Genomic DNA, 19,027 nt, shown 5'->3' with positions numbered 1-19,027 from the left:
CTGATGCTATTAATGTATCCTTCCTGTGTTTAAACAGCCAAATTGACACACAACAGAGAACTTCTTTTCTGTTTTCTCGTCTCATTCTTGCAGTCCCATGAACCACCATGACTTCCTCTAAGTCGGAATTCGCACAACTGCATTTGTCACAACATTTTCTATTTAGGGTCACCGCTGCTTCTGGCACATCCAGATGACACCAGACGCCTTTGTTTGAAGGCTGGTATCATGAACATGCTCCATTGCTTATGAAATGACAATGCCTTTCTTACTGTCATCGTTTATGAACTCAAGTGAATGTGCTACAAAACTTTCCCTCTGCTCTCTTTGTCTCTACCTTTCTGTCCACGCTATCATTCATTGTGGTTACTTGCAGCTTTTGCACTCCTCACCGCATGTGCTGCCTCGTACTTTCCCACACGTTCCATTTTATCAGAGTCAATCAGGAACTGTTCCGTCACACAACCGTTCAGTATATTCCCATCTCCAAGAACCTCAGGACATTTTATTTCTTTTATTGTGACATGACATTCCTTCTGCAATTGAGATTTCATTATGTCCCGTATGAGCTCATGTGTCCTCACCTAACTTTATCAGTTGGGCCAGATTCAGCCCTGCTGAGGCTGTCGGACAAAATTGGAAAGTTTTATCAGTTTCCATTTGCATCGTTGTCTTTGATAATATACGTCCCTTCTGTAAAACAACTTCTGAAGAGCTAGATTTGTTTTGCCCATGAATAAAAAGTATTTTCTAGAGTGCAATCTACTTTTGTTGGTTTCACAAAACAGGTGAAATGTCAAAAGACACTTGATGAGGAAAGAAAGGAGAATCAATACTTTGTAAATGTTTGAATCATCCACAAAAATAGACTTTTGTAAAATCTGTTGGAGGTGTCATATTTCACCCAGGCAGATACAATAGGCAGACCAACAATATATAGTTACACCAAAAGTGATATATATTAAAGATAGTATATATACACAAAACAATAACGACATATTTGGGTAGCACATACCGAACAAGTGTCCATGGCTTTCAGTTTGAAATCTGAATTCTGTGCACAATATAAAAACAAACATAAAAACAGCATACTGCTTTGGCTGATATAAATAAATGTTTTTTATAAAGAGGAGACGCAGGGATGATGGGGAGGGAGTATTGCTTTCACGTTAGACTCGTTCAATGTTTCAAACCCTGAGAAGATCAGAACTGAATTGGGTGACACCCAGAAGCACTTCACTGCTTTACCATCATAATCCTGAAGCCATGAGACTGACAGACAACACTAATCTCACCATTCCTCTGTGTGCAGTACTGTATCCCACTGGATGATAATAATAAAATGACAGATTGTACTGCAATTGGACCCACAATAAAAGTCTGTGATGCTTGAATGATGAATCTTCAAAAAGTACGGCATGTCATGTTTTAAGTACGATTTTGTGAAAGATGAAGAGATGATTCCGACGGATCCAGAATTTCCACGCTAATTTCGCTCAACCCTTCTGAAAAATCTCAACACCCAATAAAAAAGATAACTTAATAGAAATAACAGAACACATCAATCCATATATCATTTTGCATAACAGTGTCCCTCCTGTGTTTGGCCCGGCGTTGTGTCGCCATGTGACTGCAGGGTCTATGTCACCCAGCTGTCCATCCGCATTCGTTTGACCGTCGGACCCTCCCTGCCCTCTGACCGACTCACAGGGAGCCCGTGGAAGTCCAGCCGATGCTGCTCCTCCCGGTCGCTGCCACCCTCGTGGGAGCTGCAGGAGGAGCTGATGCTGTCTGCAGGAGACCTCCCCATCTCTGCTCTGGTGGATGAGTGGGGATGAGGAGGGGCATGAGCCTGGGTCATGTACCCTGATTGGCTGAGGTGGTCGCGGGGTGGGGAGATCGGCTCGGCTTTGATGTTGACGTTGTGGTTGGTGCTGATGGCGAGATTGGGGCCTCCAGACCTTTACAGAAGGAGGGACAGAGGGAGAGGATGCTTTAAGGCTGTGACCGTGGAGTAACATCTACTGGTCAAAGTAACAGGTCCGTCGACAGAAAAAGAGAGCTTTTCTTATCTGGTTGGCTAATGTTGACACTTCTCCAGTAGTGGAATATTTACTCAGGTACTGTGCTTACTGGTAAGTATGAATTTGAGGTACTTGTACTTAGCATTTGTTTTTTAATGTTACTTTCTGTTTCAGTTTCACAACAACCAAAAGGCAAATATTTAACTTTTACTCCACTTTGTTCATTAGATAAGAGGAGTTTTGATTTCACAAATAAAAAATATGAGCTAATAAAATATTATCTATTTTAATAGAGTAAACAACCCATCTTGCAGTGCATCAATAGGTTCAAATGTGCTCCACCTTGCCCAAATACTCTAATCTAATAATCTAATGCAGGGATTCCCAAAGTGGGGTGCGCGCACCCCTGGGGGTGCGCGAGCTGCCTCTAGGGGGTGCGCGAGAGGAAAAGTGTAATGGCGGTCTGATGGTGTAATAATATTAAATATTTAAAAAAAATGTAATTTTAATTTAAAAACTGTCAGGTGGGACATCTGAAGCTATCAGTCATAAAAGAGGAGAGGGACAGAGAGAGAGAGAGGAATCGGAGGCGAGGGGAACGGAGAGGTGCCTTGGGGAGAGACCGGGAGAAGAAATCGAGTCAGAGGAAGATGAGACGGAGGAGACCGAAAAGGAGGAAGGGATAGCACAGACAAATCGGGAGCACATCGGCCCATCGCGGAGTCAAGGTGAAAAAAGAGGAAACGAGGGTGAGCATCAGACTGGGAAAAAAAGAGGCAATATGATGAAAAGTATCTGTGTCTGGGCTTCACTTGGATTGGCAACGCAGATTCCCCAAAGCCACAGTGCGTGGTGTGCAGTGAGGTTCTGGCTAACAGCTGTATGAAGCCCTCTTATTTACGTTGCCACCTGAACACCAAGCATGCCAGTGCAAGTCAAAAGCCCCTTACATAGTTTATATCGAAATTGGAGGAGTTACAAAACAGCCAAAACAACTGCAGTCTCATTCATGTTGGGTCTATAAATGACGCACTACGGGCTTCATATCTGGTTACAGAATAGCGAGAAAGGGGCTACCGCACACAATCGCCGAAGACGTGAGCTTGCCAGCTGCCAGAGAGATGGTGGAATGTATGATTGGGGGGAAAGAAGCAAAAAAGTTGGACATGATCCCGGTGTCCAACAACACTGTGTCGCGCCGCATCGATGCTTTGTCCGAAGACATCCTGGCTACATTAGTCGGTCATTAATTGTAAATTAAATGTGATAATCTGCCTCTGAGCCTGTGCGTGTGTGCTCGCATCCTGATTGCTCTTTAAAAGTGACGCCTTGTGTCACTGAAAGTTATTGAAACTTTGTTGCAGTGTTTCAGGGCGTTTTCACACCTTCAGTTCGTTTGCTTTGTTGCAGTTGCTCCTTTGTTCGGTTTGTGTTCACACTGCAACATTTAACAACTTTCAGTTTTACAGTTTTCTATAATTTGTCATTGATTTTTTACAGTGTCATATTGCTACTTCAATTGAAGTCAATGATCTAAATGCATCCTCCTCCACTGAACTTGTCAGTGTGAAGTTGCCATCAGTAGCCAATCACTTATCCTGCATTAACAAAATGTCAGACTTATTACTTCATTCAGTAGCCTTTCTCTTCGTCACATTAAATCTTTGTCCTCTCATGTTTATCTGTTTTGTTCATATACCGGTATGTCTGGCGATTTTAAGGTAATGTAAATAGACTGTGTTAAACTGTGAATCTGTAAACATGTAATCCGTCATTAAGAGATAAAGGCCAACTGTGTCAGGTACTTACCCGAGTGGGCCCAGCTGTTGTTGCTGCCAGGCCGTCATGGAGCCCAAAGAGGGGCCTGCAGGGCAGCTGAAGCCTGACAGATCTGCACTGTTCAGGGAGTAATCTAAGAGGAGACATGAGAGCATGATAGCACAGAGTGGTTAAGAATAGCTGATCAAACCTTTCCATGAAATAATAAATAAAGGAAAACAGCAACATTGCAATGTCTTGGGGACCTCGGGGGCAACACTAATGACAGCAACAAAGCACAAATTCTAATTATCATCAGGTACCGTTGTTGTAGGCAGAGCTGATGCCGCAGTAGACCAGACTCTGGTGAGGCAGACTGGGGGTGTTGATGGAGACCTCCGGGGTGGACAGAGACTGACTGGACTGACTCTGCCTCTGGTTACTCTGGAAATACATAAAAACACATACAGTAAGTATATTCATTCAAGTCTAAACATCTGTCTTCTCTCCGTCTGTTGCTTTTCTGTGCATAGATTGATGCTTTTTTTTGTACAGTAGCTGGCACGCAGCTGAACATGGCCTGTGATGCTCTATTTCAACCACATGATGGCAGTATACATTGATTTTCCAAGGGAGTCTTTCGAAAGCAAGGGAGAACTACTTCACCTTCAAAAAAAACAACTGGCAACATCAACTTATTCTGTACTTATTTATTTAATTAATTTCCCAGAATGCCCCCAACTTCTGTTCAGTGTCTTGCTCATGAAAACGCTACACAGGACACTTGATGGATGCTGAATATTTTTGCATTACTAAGACAGACATTCACTAATCTGCCACGTTCTTTAAATACAATCTTATCCTCTAAGTTACGTATTTCAATGTTGAGCAGTTTTGCACTTCAACTGGTCGCAGTCTTATTAGGGACTTGTGATCAGGCCTACTGCTGCAACCTCAGTGCTAATTTACTTGATTGAGTGTTTTAACAATTAATACCACCCATCCCCCCCCTCCCCAAACACACACACACAAAATTCCAGCAGGCAATTCATTCTAAATCCGTCACAGTCTCAAATTAAGCTCGAGCCCAATTTGGTTTGGCATAGTTCATGCTGGTAAAGCTGCTCTTTAACTAACAGTCATTAGAAGTTTTGTGTTGTTACTCTCTGGGCTGTTGCCGTTCCAGCCTGATAATGTCAGCAATGACATCACCCTGAATGAGGTCATTCACTGCTGTACACACGCACAAACGGTGGGTTAACCAACTGATACATGCCTAAAAGTAACAAGCTTAAAAAAAATGCGAACCCCATCTGACTGCCTAGAACATTACATGATGTTTCCTTCCCTTTTTCCATGTGTTATCGGTGGTACCCCTGTCACTGTGAGTGACAAATGCCGTAGCATAGAATCCAAGTTCGAGCTAACACTATAATGATGATGGTTAACACATGAGGCCTAAGAAGAAATCAGACCCGCTCAGTTATTTACTGCTTTAAAGAAACACAATGAACAAATTAAAAATAAACTGCAATATAGTTGTTCTTGCCTGTTTGTGCAAAACACAAACAGCACACAGAGCATTCTGTTCACACTTGCATGCACACACATCATAGTGGAGGAAGTGAAAGGCAGTTTCAAAATGATCAAACAGTCGAGTTGCTATCTGACCACAACTCGACATCTTTCACAGCAGCGACTGGAAAGCAGAAACAAACGCATGTCATCATCTGAGCAGCTACCGCCCTCTTCTGTTGGTTTGAACCTTGTGGAAATATGAGCATGCTGTCGTTTATGGTTTTGTTGCATGTTTCAACTGCATGCCACGTGTCAATCCTTAAAAGTTGGTATTTCACACTCTTACACAAGTGCAAAATACCATGCTAGCTGCTAAGTGCTCCTGCAAACAGAATAGCTGTTAATTATTTGTCATCCAGTGATCAACAGCAATCACCTCAGAAAGAGAGAGGATGAGGAATTATGACGATGAATAAATATGTAATAACATTGACTTATTTCTGTAGACAGTGTTAACAGACGAAAGGATGTGTATTCATTTATAACTTCTTCACCTGAAATTAAGTCAGAGCATATTTTATTAATGCTAATAACTATCCCGAAATGAATCTTAATGAAAAGGCTGTTAAGGTTACATGTGAAGTGCTTTCAATTTGTAAATGTTTAAGTCTGTAAATTCTCAAAAAGTGAAAATAAATCCTCTCCTCATACAGACAAAAAACTTTGATATTATGTTAACATCTTTTTTATATCAACAGGAGAAGTAAGAGATGCTGTCCTTTTACTGATGGATCACTGCAAAATGTAAACAGCCAGCAGAGTAATGGAGCCGCTTGGTCACCATAGTAAAGAGAATTAAAAAAAAGTCAATTCTTTTTTTCCACTGCTAATCGTTACATCATCTTTGAGCATAGTGTGGGAGGGAAGGGCAACAGTAAGGGAGGGAAGGGCAAATCAATAACTTCAATAGCCCAGCTCAGCTGCTGAATGCACAATCTGAAGGAAGGAAGAAAGACTCAAGACTCTCTGAAGACTCCTCCTACATTCTCCAGAGCAGGGAGTCACCAAACCATGAACTCGGTTAGATTTCATGCATCTAATCAGAGAAACCTCGTGCACTGTACCACTTTTTTAGGAGTTTATTCGTGCCACAATTTGAAAGAAGAATAGAATGTACCAGCATGTTATTTTTTGCATTTGAGTTCTTGTGGTTCTGTTTCTTCACCTGACTTGAACCTCTGCAGAGAGTCTGCACTCCCTTTGAATGGATGAGTTGGCAGCCTACTTGAAATATCATCAGTCTTTTTGTGTGTCCACCCTGTTGCCTTCCAAAACTAATTTTACCGTAAATGAAAGGATTTTTGTATCTTTCGGCAAAATGCATAATTTTACTTGAAACGGTTCTTTAAGGATAGAGATAAATTCAATCTGGCATAAAGATCATGGGGAGTGGTCCGTCTCTGTGAACAATCGGTGGTGACGCATTGTGTGCAAAAAACACACAATGAACAAAGTGATTCTTGTGGTCTTTCTGCAAATGCTAGCACAGGCTACAGAGATCATGGCACCGCCATAATATAAAAGATATTACACAAGATGCACCAGATGTTCTCAGTTAGTGGTGGTAAAGTGCTGTAAAGGGTAGTAACACACCAATAAAAGAGGAGAGGAAACAATGCAGCCAACAGAGTTGTGCATCTGCAGCTGAGAAGTGCAACATTTTTATAAGGTGGTAGCTTAGTATGCGTCAACTTGTTTCTGTGATTTGCTGCCCCCTAGTGGCCACACATCAAATGATGCAGCTTTAAGTATTGTTGTATTAACAACAAGCCTCTAAAAGAGTGTTTCGTCAAAGAGTGCCAAAAAATGTATTAACTATCACTGCCTGCCATTAAGACTTGTGTTGAGGTCCTAAATACAACACACACACACACACACACCAGTATTTGCATCAGTCCTTTGGACTGAGGGATGGTCACTCGGAGGTCCGTCTTGTGGCTGGTAGGGACCAGGTTGTTCCCAAGAGGTGGAAGAGGAGAAGGAGATTTGGGTGGTATGATCTTCCCCAAGCTGACTCCACCAGGCGAGCCCACAAAACCGTTCACTGAACAAAGAAACATAGAATTACAAGGACATTTGAGAAGTGATGGTAAGGAAATCCCTCCCTTCCCATAAGAATTCAATGACTGATTGACGGAAGATATGAGCTTTTCTATATGGTCTATTTCTATAAGTGTAATAGCCCAATGCACCTACATTTAGAAACATTTTAAAATTTGGAATGTGCATTAAAAACAAGAGGGAGGTTACAGTCCCGTGTGTTGGATCCATTATATCAACCTGTCCACGACCAGGCTCTGAGCGGAGGATGAAGAAAGTACGGCCATATATTATACAGGAGATAACAATGAATAATTGATTGTTTCTCTGGCTCTTGACATTACATAATGGCAATGTTTTATGAGACATGCTGTACTGGGAGGGAGAGCACGAAGATGACAGGCAGGGTAGTTTGCAAGGAGGACAGTTTGTTGAATCTCCAACAGAAAAGACGAATACAGCTGAGATGAACCAGTAACAAATGACACCGAGGAGCCTCCAGACTCGTAGAATACCCCGAGTAGCTTATGTTAACATATCTAAGTACGTATGGTGATGGTGCAGCTCACGGGTAATGTTGTGTCAGAGTGGGTTTGTATGACTCCTGAGAAATACATACCAACTGGTCCTGACCCGTTTTGCAGACTCATATCAGAACTGCTCTGCAGGCCACCTGAGCGAGCACACACACACACACACACACACACACACACACACACACACACACACACACACACACACACACACACACACACACACACACACACACACACACACACACACACACACACACACACACACACACACACACACACACACACACACACACACACACACACACACACACACACAGTTATTTGTCTTCTTTTTTCTTCTGCTGGTCATCAGAGTTTGTTTGCTGGTCTTTGGTTTTTCCGAATAATCACATCCGTCTCTTATATCTTTGCACAAAATTTAAATTTGACCAACTATGCAGTCACTCACTAGAGGGAACTTGTAAGGGACATATAAGCCCCTTTAGGACAATGTTTGATGAGGAGGTTGACGATTTTAAAATTGCATTTGCTCGTCATTATTCCTGCGGGAACGACTACAGTCCCAATTGCCTGCTGTCATTTTTGGTCACAGTCCTCCCATCATCTTAAATCCCCTCCAGACAAAAAGCGAACCTCCATATTTACACACACAAATTGTTGTGTTTCCAATGATTCAGTGTGATCAGTTACCTGCCTTCCCCCGGAACATTAAGCACACACACACCTGTGTTCCCGGTGCTGGGCGGTCTTTGTGGAGGGTTCATGTTTCTGTGGAGGTGTGTGTGAGGCGAGGAGAGGATCCCACTGTCGGCCAGAGCTGCTGTGGCTGCAGCTAGAGCTTGGGAGGTCGCTCCTCCTCCTCCTCCTCCTCTTCCTCCTCCTCCTCCTCCTCCTGCACTGGGGCTGTACGACATGCTGCCGTGCATGAAGTTCTGCTGTGGAGGGCCCGTGGACTGGAATGGGAGTGACAGATAGAGCCATGTCACCATGAGCTTGACGAATAAACAAGACACAATTCTTCTTTTGTCTCTTTTTGTCTTTTAATTTGTCTTCTTGTGTTCTATGTATGCGTTTGTTTGACCACCTCACCAGAAGGTCAAGCCTGCAATCAACTACTAAACATAAATGTAACATTTTGTGCTCTAGAGACTAAAAGAAAGGGAGGAAGAATCCCAGTCGAAACCAATAGGCTTTTAGATCCAGTGGGCAAGAAGCCAATGTGTTACAGTCTCTGAACAGACGTCCGGTATTAATAAGCAAGGCTCTGATGTGCGTCAGCAGAGGTGCTTAGTGGCATACTGTGTGTACACAATAAACTACAGTGCAACTCACAATTTTATGACTCTTCATCATGTTGTCAAACTCTTCATTGATCTTCTTGTATTTCTCCTCGGTGTGCGGGGTGAGGACGTAGGAGGCGTCAGCGTCAGGGCTGTCACAGCCTCTGTGCTCCTTCTTGTTCAGGGCCTGCGGGTGAAATAAACACAGGGGAGAGACGTAGTCATTAAAAGCATTGGTAGAGATTTCACCAACATCAATAGCTCTTTGGCACAGCTTACAGTGGCCTGTAGTTGACAGTCATTATAAACACACATTTTCCCCAGAGAGAGAGTGCGCTCACTACTGAGGGCAGAGAGCACTTCATACATCACCATGAACCAGTTTGTTAAAAATGATTTACACATCTATTTCAAATCTGTATTAATTCCTCATGATGGAAAAGTCCTTCATTAAGAATTAGAATGTGCAGAAAACCTACAGCTTTGAAACACAAGGGTTCAGCGTTTTTCCTCATAAAGCACCATCATATTTTCCTATTGCTTTCCCTCATTGCATTGGAAATTGAAATGTAGTTTCTGTAGTTAGTTATGTGGTCTATGCATGAGGGGGCATTTCTGCAAACAAAATGTTTTCTTTCAGTTTTCTTGTCATAGCTCTCTGCTACTATTTGTATCAAAATCAACGTAGTAAATCCATCTACAATTGAATACAGGATTTTATAGGATAAACTAATAATAATCAAGTATTCCAGCATTCAAGTATACACACAAGGATATCTCCCTTATCTATCAACCTACATACCTTCCTTCAGACTTGTTGCTCCCCATCTAATATGCGGTGAAAGAGCAGGAAGGAAAACCAACCGCCATCAAGACTAGAAATTAGAATGATAATAATAACCACAGTATAAAGATACTTCCCATGTACTGTATTTACATTTCTGCAAGTCTGTTGATGAAATCCTGCAGACTTCGTTACTGTGATTCTAAATACAGTAAAGGACGAGGAAAACACATTTTCACCCTGTGGTACAATGTCTAATGCGTTATCACTTTGTAACAACAATCTAAAATAATGCATGGCGTTCATTACACATTATTCATATATCTTTTTAGAAAAATGTTTCCAATCTAATTCTATATTTTGAGAATCAGTATAAAAAGTGGCCTCCACTCACAAATTCAATGAACAATTGGCGTCTACTTTGAAAAAAGCATTCATGTTTTACGTGTACAGTAGCTGAGCAGCTGGATCCGTGCTTCAGCCAAATATCATCTGCCCGTACGGAGCATATATTCTTCTCTCCAGTGTTGCACACAATAACAGTAGTTGTCCTCCGGAGAGATGCTGCGCCACATCACAGACTTACTCATCTATATTCACAGCGGCCTATAAAACACAATGGACTGGAGTAAGCAGATATTATTTTTATAGTGAACCTGAAACAACTTTGGGTTTGTTTAGGTGTTTATAGTTGCGTAGGTTGGATAGACAGGGAAATAAAAGGCAAAGCGTCGGGTGTTAATGTATCCCTGAGCACCACAGAGATACAGCAAGTCAAATGAGATTCATCAGCACAAACAAATCTGTAGAGGATCGAATTACTGTCAGCAGGATAGCTGGGACAAGATACCCACACTGCTGCAGTCCTGGTAAAGACTAGAATTACCGCCACGCCTCGTTGTATGCCTCCACCATCCAGTCCAGTTGCAGTTTACATCACTTCATTTTATCCTATTGAACATTTGTGTGAAATTGTCATAATTAGCATGATACATTAAATACAAATTAAGCCCAAAAACGGTCATCAAGTATGGCATTATGAAAGGTATAGAAAGATTCCCATTTAAAATAGTTCTTTGGGCGAACCGAGGCGGTTGCTGTGGCAAGGCAGCAGATACTACATTTCTATTTTCATCACAGGCTAGCGTTACATTGGTTTCATTATTTGGCTCTTTATTGACATCATTTGTACATTGCCACGGTAAAGGCACTGGTAGGGGGTGGACATGAAGGTGTGATGTGTAAGAAATTTGAGCAAAAAACTGTAGTTAGTAGATATAATAAAAGTGTTTAATAATTCATAATTAATAATTCATAATTAGTCATAATCATAAGGGTTTTGGGAATGCATAATTAAGATAAACATAAACATGCAGAAGCATGAAACTTCTGCCAAGTTGCAGAAGTTTAACTTTCATTTTGAAGGATTATTATAGATGGGATTAAACAATAACTGACAATCATTGAATGTGTTAGCTGCTCAGGAGAGAGAGATGTGAAGACAGGCGTTTGCTGAGGTGAGGGTGGGTAGCCAATAGAAATTGAGATAGACGGAAGGGAGGAGTCGTGAATTAATATGTGGGCGGGTTAGAAGCGTTTTTTCTGCCTCTTTTAGCTGGTGGATCTGCAGGACGGCTGTGTCCTGGGACCAGAGGTAGTTTTTTTCCAAAGAGGGTTTTATTGTTTTAATATGTCATGGGAGTATATACTCCAATGTATAACTGTAATCGTGCTTACATCAGTGGAATTAAATTCCTTATAATTGTAAACCAGTCTTGGTAGCGTTATTATTGCAGCGTGTGTGACGACGGCACAAGGCAGCCGGACACATGTGCTCCGGCCTTCTCTCTTGTTGTGAGGTAAAATTCTTCCATAACAGATGGCAAGGTTAAGGGCAGGTAGAGAAGGTAGAGACCTGATGGGAACTGCAAAGTTGGCTGATACTCTATGTGGGTTCTTTAACAAGCAACATCTTTCACGTTACACACAACGTTGTCATGTGACCCATTGTTGATATAAAAATATTACAGCAGTTAAGTCCAAAGAAAGGAATGCACATTCAAAAAGCTATAAAAAAAATGTGTAATGTATCACATTACAAGAAATATATTGTTATTCCCTTTGTAAATAAAAATGAAGCCAATCAAGGACTTGGCAATGTTCAGGTGGTTTAGAAAGATCAGGTTTCGATAATTGGTTTAGAACATGGACGGATGAATTGATGGATGTTAATTTAGAGCACCTGGACTTCAGTATAGGAGTCATTGTAAAAATAAAATAATAAAATAAAATCATACCGGCATCATGCGAGCCTGAGATGACATCACTTCTCTGGTATCCACCATCTCGTCTCCGCTCCTCATTACATTACACGTCATAGCGTGAAAAGGACGGGCCGACACACCAGCTGACTGCCTGTCTACCACATGGCCTCTGCATTCCCAGACACTGGTAGTTATTAGGAGCTTTAAAACACACACTTGCGAGTCTATTTCCACCGCAGGCCTGAAACTACATTGAAACAACTGGCGATCACTTGGAAAAGTCACACGCTCAATTCAACGGCTGGATATTTCCACACCCCCCATGAACATTAAACTGCCCAGTTTAAATTAGAACACACACGGTGTTTGTTTGGCTTGTTCAACTCAGGACAAGCCATCCCTAAAGCTGCAGTTTTTATCTAATTATAGGATGGTACATTTTCTGAGTTACAGTGGTGTCAGTATTATTTGTTGTTACTCAAAATGACAGATAGCAAAGGAATTATACATCAGTGATTTAAAAACTCTGTAAATTACAAATGACAAACATTTTGACACATATGGCCATGATTAGAATAGTGAGTAGGAAATAGGGATAGGATTACCTGTATTGTCTGTATGTGTCGGTGTAAACAAGAAGCACTGCAGTGCGATCAACTATACATCCATTCTTACAAGGGCTAAAATGTATGTCTGTTATGTGAAAATAAACTCAGGATTATGCTCCAACGGTCACTTTTACAACAGGAGAAGATGCGGGATCGATCTCAATCTGGCTGGCTGATTGCAATCATAACCTGTAAAAACCCTTCAAGAATACCATAAACAATACAGTAAGTTGACCCAGCTCCAGAGCAAAATACAGCATTCCAGCTTTGATATCCAACGCATAATGACTCGTCAATCCTTATCAATGAGAAGAAATTAGCTAATTTATGACAGACGGAAAGTTTTTGTTTGCTTAGCATCAGGAGATTATTAGTCTAAGATCATCCTCTGATTCAGGTGTGAACTCTGCTTGACCTTTCAACCAAAAGGGAGAGAAGAGGACAGCTGTTACCAGTCATGTGATCACTCCAGTGTCTTTAAATGTTTCACACCATTCTCAGGCAGCTTAAAAGTCTGTCTTTGAATAAGGGGGGGGGGGGGGGGGGGGACAAATGGCTCCTATTAAAGCAGTTGTCCTCTTTAGAGAACGGACAGCGGGACAGTAAGAGAGCACGGAGGGCCACAAAGTAGTCCCAGGAGAGAAGGCTCTATTCGGACCTAGAGCCACCGGGCTATATGTGGCTCCACAGATGCTGGTTTGAACCACTGCGTCATGTCTGGACACTGCCGACTATCTCAAAGTGTCGGCTCGAGGATCTGAGAGTGCGTGTCTCCTTATCATCTCAAATGTCAAAGTGGGCTTTAGTGGATCTCCACAGGCATGTGGCTCATTGCCACCACGAGACACAAGCTGAGACGTTGAGCATCTTAACATGTGAGGGGGGGATGTCCCGTTGCTGTTGAGGCTGATGGGCCCCTTTCCCCTGGAGAGAGTCTTTTCCAGTTGGGAGATTGCCCTGTGGGCTAAGAATAGGGAAGGCACAGTTTTGTTTGAGATGCAGCTCACACACTTTCAAACTCCATGTCCAAGCAGTTTTTGCAGATTGATTTTATATATTTTTTTAAAGAAGGATCCTATCACATTTGACCTGTACTAAAGCCAAATCGACCGCTCTGCTGTGTGCCACAGAGTCAGGTTTCAGGGTTCATAGTTTTCACTTTCTGTTATGGTTCTCATTCATCTCTGGGCTCTGCAGGCTGAAATGACTGCACTGCATACCTTGGACGGCTGCTCTGTTGTTGCTGAAACTCAACTCTGCTGCAACACAAACCTGTCTCATTATTTTGACAAAAGTAATCTGTCAGTGAGGTTGGCTGACCGGTTGACTGACTTTGTAGTGTTTTTAGCTGGCAGACCATCATCGTTAAAAAAAGAAGTCTTCCTGACATCCGCCTTCGTTTAAGGTTGACGTTCCACTGTTATCTCCTCAGTATGGAGGTAGATCTGTAGTGGGCATTTCAAAAAGGTTTAATTGCTGAAAGTCATCCATTGTTGCCATATGATTGAGGAAAATTCAAATTAGACTTTTAAAAGAAACTGCCAAACAAAGTTAAGAGATACAGCGTATGGAGGACGAACTGCCTGTGTGCGTCGAGAGTACTTGCGGGGCTGTTTGTGTGTTCATGCCACAGAAATAATCATCAGCAAACATCATGTTCCATCAAACAACGACAATGAATCCAAAGAAGCTTTCTGCCGGTCCACCAGGACATGCGAAGTCTGTTGCAGCCAGTGGGGTATTACTTTACACATAGTCAAATTTTAGACTTGAATGTTGCAAATGGATCGACCGATATGTAAAAGATCAAGCTCTCACTTTCCAGGCTTTGTTTCAACCAGCTTGTGTGTTATATGTGTGGGAAAAACAAAAAAAAACAAATAAGGGGTTCAAAGCAGGCAAATCCAGCCCAGTTAATGGCTTACAGAGCCGACACAGGTGTCTGCGTGTGGTCTATTACAGCAGGAGGACAGACGTGATTATGCCATTTAGAATCATTATGGGTGATATTAATGATGCATGTTACCAACCTCTACCACTACATCTAAGAGGATGACTTCACCATTTAACAGTTGTGGTCTTTGGAGAGGCTTTACTGTTTCACATGCATGTTCCGGTTTATCCCTGAATCTGTTCTGCCTTCAGTTTATTTATTTATTTGCAGTAATATAATAGTCTTATTCCCATGAGAAACAATGGTAGATCTACTTGGGAAGGTTAAGTTTGACTCTGTGATTTTGGTAAGCCAGAGGACACTGAGGGAATGAAGAGAGAAGCTGGAAAACATGCTCTCCCGAAATAAACTTGAACACTGAAGCTCCTCTCTTTTTCAGGAAGGAGAGAAGAGGCATTTTGAAAATAAACACTTTGGAAAGCTTAGCGTCCTTTAAATGTGACAGTTTCTGTTTGTGTGTATGTGTGTGTGAGAGCAGTAAGTTCAGGCCCTCAGCAATGCAAACACGCATTACAAGCTTACGTAAACAGCAAGAACGTGAGTCACGATGGCCGGTCATTATTCATGGCAGCTGCAATGAGTACGTGCTGTGAGAGGCAGGGCAGCGCTGCTCAGGGACCACGATGCAGCCAAAGGAGCGGCTGGACCTTATCACTGAAAGCATCAATGTCGCCAGTAGGCCAGCTACGACTGGCGTGTGTTCATGCTACAATAAACAGTCCACACAGAGGATTTGCATAATACAAAGTTAGAGGACCAACCCAATGGTTGTGTTTTATCTACGCATGTCTTGCAAATTCATGATGTGAAAATCTCACGACTATTTAGTCATTTAAATGGACACACCATCAAGTAGCTGCTACACATTCAACTTTTTCTCTCTCGCATACCTCCCATTTGTGTACCAAATCTTTTGTAACATTTTAGTGAAGTTGACCAGCTTGCCAAATTTAGTCATTCAATAAACGAAGAAACCCATATTTGCAGTATGTGTAATCCATCGTAGCATTACACATACAGGTATGTAGATACTTGTAGTCTTGGCATGCACTTTGACTTGGATATAGAGTTCAGCATTTATGCGTTTCCTCGAATGAAAATAAAATACATTATATGCCTTTCGAAATGTATATTCTACTTCCCTAAATTTTAAAAGAAGTAAGACAGCACTGAAGGCAGCAGCAGCTTAACGACAACTGCGGAGTCCTCTGCCGTTACGCTTTCAAGAAATACATCTTTCTACCAACGGTCAATGGATGAAGCTGAAAAATAAAATGTTAAGGATCTCCTATCAATTCCCAAGGCATGAATGCGCTCTTCTGAACTATCACATGAGAAAAACTATAAGATATAATATATTTTCTAACATTTTGCAAGAGTTAAAGAAAGAAAAACTGTTGACTGCGGTGCATATTTGCATTTAGCTGGCACTCGCACCACTATCTACACTAAGTGCAACAGCCTAGTAAGTTTCAATAGAGCGCCCACCAAAAGTAAAGAAGAAAAAGAAAGTTCACATTTAGTCTCCGAACACTGGGTACCACACTTTGTGAGGTCAAAGCTTTCCCATGACAACACTAGAACTAACATCATTACTAGTGATGGAGAAGACCACTTTATTAAATTACACTACCACTCACCTCTACAATGTCAGAGTTGGTTCTGCTCTCGTGGGGTTCGTTGTACTCGGTGTATTTCAGCAGGACTTTGTCCATGTCGGTGCTGGCATACTGGAACAGCTTGTTGGAGCTGTTGAAGATGATGAGGGCGATTTCACAGTCACACAGAACGCTCAACTCATAGGCCTTCTTCATCAGACCAAACTTCCTCTTCGTGAAAGTCACCTAGCAAGACAGAAACCAAGCATCAACGTTGTTTTCTTCGATCACCTGCGCCTTTCCCTTGACATAAAAGGACGAGGGACAAATTAGGAGGAGTTTCGATGAAATAAGTTGGGATCTTTGCAGTGTCATACAACTCAGTCTTTGTTCAGTGGCAAATTTTGGACAGACAAAGACAAGCAGTTCACATGCAGAGAGAACAAGATGGATGAGCAAGAGTTTAACAACTGATTGCTTTTTAAAAGCCTTTTGAAGCCACAATCTGTTGCTCATCTACATATTCTTCCCATTTTTTCTCTTTTTCTTTGATCTCATGCAAATTCTGAGCTGTCCTTGACACAAGACAACATCATTATTTGTACAATTAAGACCAAAAGTTTAATGATATACAATAATAATGCTAAATGGACAAATGTAGGGATAATCACGATTATCTTAGTCAATACCACAATGATTTAACACAATTACTCATTGACTTTTGAAACATCATGCATGTATTCATTTTTAATATTCATATATTCATATACATCGTTTATTATATTTACCGCTGTTCGTCCATTGCATGGACACATGTATGTTGATGTGTTGGGCTGCCTGTGAGTTTTGAAGCGGTGTCTATGGACTGGGGGTAAAGCTACAAATTAATTGCTTCTGTCTTCTGACAAGAGCACAGAGCAGCAGCGACAGAGCACAGAGCAGCACATCACCAGCCTGTAGTGTGGTGTGAACTGCAGCTGAGACAGCGTGGAGGCCATCGGATCACACACACCTCCACGCCTTTCACTCGCCTACCTACATACATTTGTTTGTTTGATTTTGTGAGAACTTCTGAGCAGAGCTATCACCTTTTCCCTCTCATTTCAGATAAACTAGAAGCAGGAACTTCTAACATGGCCACTTGGCCAGGTCTGTGTGGAGACTGCAAACTCGCATACTCACAGTTAAGGGACGATTTTCACCGCCTGGAGTCTGAAGTTCGGAAAAGGGAACAGCTGATCGACGGATTCGTATCCGTAGCAGCGGCCCAGGCAAAGCATATCTCTATGCAATCTCAACTGGTCTCGGATACTGCGGACACTATTCCCTGGCTACCCGGCCCTGCGTACGGGGAGTGTAGTCGGTCCTCCGACCACGAGCTGAGAGGACCTGCTATAGACCCGACCCATAGCTCCACTCCGAAACCATCCTGGACGGAGGTGGTACGCCGCGGCCTCCTGAGAAAACCAGCTGGGGAGTTTCCGTTAACCACCTCAAACCATTTTGGCTCCCGCTAACCGTCTCCCTGCAGCCCCTGCAGCCCCCGATCAGCAGCCCCCGAGCATGATCCTATTTATCGGATTGATCTCAGTTTGTTTATGTGAATGATGAAGCCTCGATGAAGACCAACGTCAGTTATGGAGTTCCACAAGGTTCTGTGCTTGGACCAATCTTGTTCACCTTATATATGCTTCCTTTAGGCAATATTATCAGAAAACACTCTATAACCTTTCATTATTATGCAGATGATACTCAATTATATATATCGATCAAACCAGATGAAACCAACCAGCTTGCTAAACTGCAAGCGTGTCTTAAGGACATAAAAACCTGGATGACCTGCAACTTCCTGATGTTAAACTCAGACAAAACTGAAGTTATTCTACTAGGCCCAGAACACCTCCGAAATCAGTATCTAATGATATAGTTTCTCTAGATGGCGTTGCCCTGGCATCCAGCAGCACTGTCAAGAATCTTGGAGTTACCTTTGATCAGGATTTGTCTTTCAACGCTCAGATAAAAATAATTTCTAGGACTGCCTTTTTTCACCTACGTAATATTTAAAAAAAATCAGGCACATCCTATCTCAAAGCGATGCAGAGAAATGAGTTCATGCATTTGTTACCTCTAGACTAGATTACTGCAATTCCTTATTTTCAGGCTGCTCTAATAAGTCTCTTAAATCTCTCCAGCTGATCCAGAATGCTGCAGCTCGTGTACTAACAAGAACTAAGAGGAGAGATCATATTACTCCTGTATTAGCTTCTCTGCACTGGCTCCCTGTAAAATCTAGAATAGAATTTAAAATCCTTTTACTTACCTACAAAGCCCGAATTGGTCAGGCTCCATCATATCTTAAAGATCTTATAGTACCATACTGCCCTACTAGAGAGCTGCGATCCATTGATTCAGGGTTACTTGTGGTTCCTAGAGTCTTAAAAAGCAGGATGGAGCCAGAGCCTTCAGTTATCAACCACCTCTTCTGTGGAACCAGCTTCCCGTTTCAGTCCGGGGGGCAGACACACTCACCACATTTAAGAGTAGGCTTAAGACTTTCCTCCTTGATAGTGCTTATAGTTAGGGCTGGCTCTGGCTTGCCTTGG

The 19,027-nt window shown here is 42.1% G+C and overlaps 1 protein-coding gene across 1 annotated transcript in view; it reads right to left on the bottom strand.

The window, feature by feature from the left end:
* Positions 1–678: 678 nt before the first annotated feature.
* The window catches only part of LOC306794691 (myocyte-specific enhancer factor 2A-like), a 37,421-nt gene continuing 19,072 nt past the window's right edge, over positions 679–19,027 (bottom strand). The window contains exons 3-10 of the mRNA XM_079292864.1: positions 16,467–16,670; positions 9,269–9,403; positions 8,661–8,889; positions 8,020–8,073; positions 7,241–7,404; positions 4,106–4,226; positions 3,834–3,936; positions 679–1,961 (exon numbers count right to left, since the gene is read on the bottom strand). Coding sequence (XP_079148990.1) covers positions 1,640–1,961; positions 3,834–3,936; positions 4,106–4,226; positions 7,241–7,404; positions 8,020–8,073; positions 8,661–8,889; positions 9,269–9,403; positions 16,467–16,670 — 1,332 coding nt within the window. The 3' untranslated portion in view covers positions 679–1,639. The remainder of the gene's footprint in view (positions 1,962–3,833; positions 3,937–4,105; positions 4,227–7,240; positions 7,405–8,019; positions 8,074–8,660; positions 8,890–9,268; positions 9,404–16,466; positions 16,671–19,027) is intronic.

This window comes from Melanostigma gelatinosum (genome assembly GCF_949748355.1).
Source record: "Melanostigma gelatinosum genome assembly, chromosome: 2".
Classification (NCBI taxonomy): domain Eukaryota; kingdom Metazoa; phylum Chordata; class Actinopteri; order Perciformes; family Zoarcidae; genus Melanostigma; species Melanostigma gelatinosum.
The sequence above is the reverse complement of the archived record's forward strand: the minus strand, read 5'-3'. Positions and strand labels throughout refer to the sequence as shown.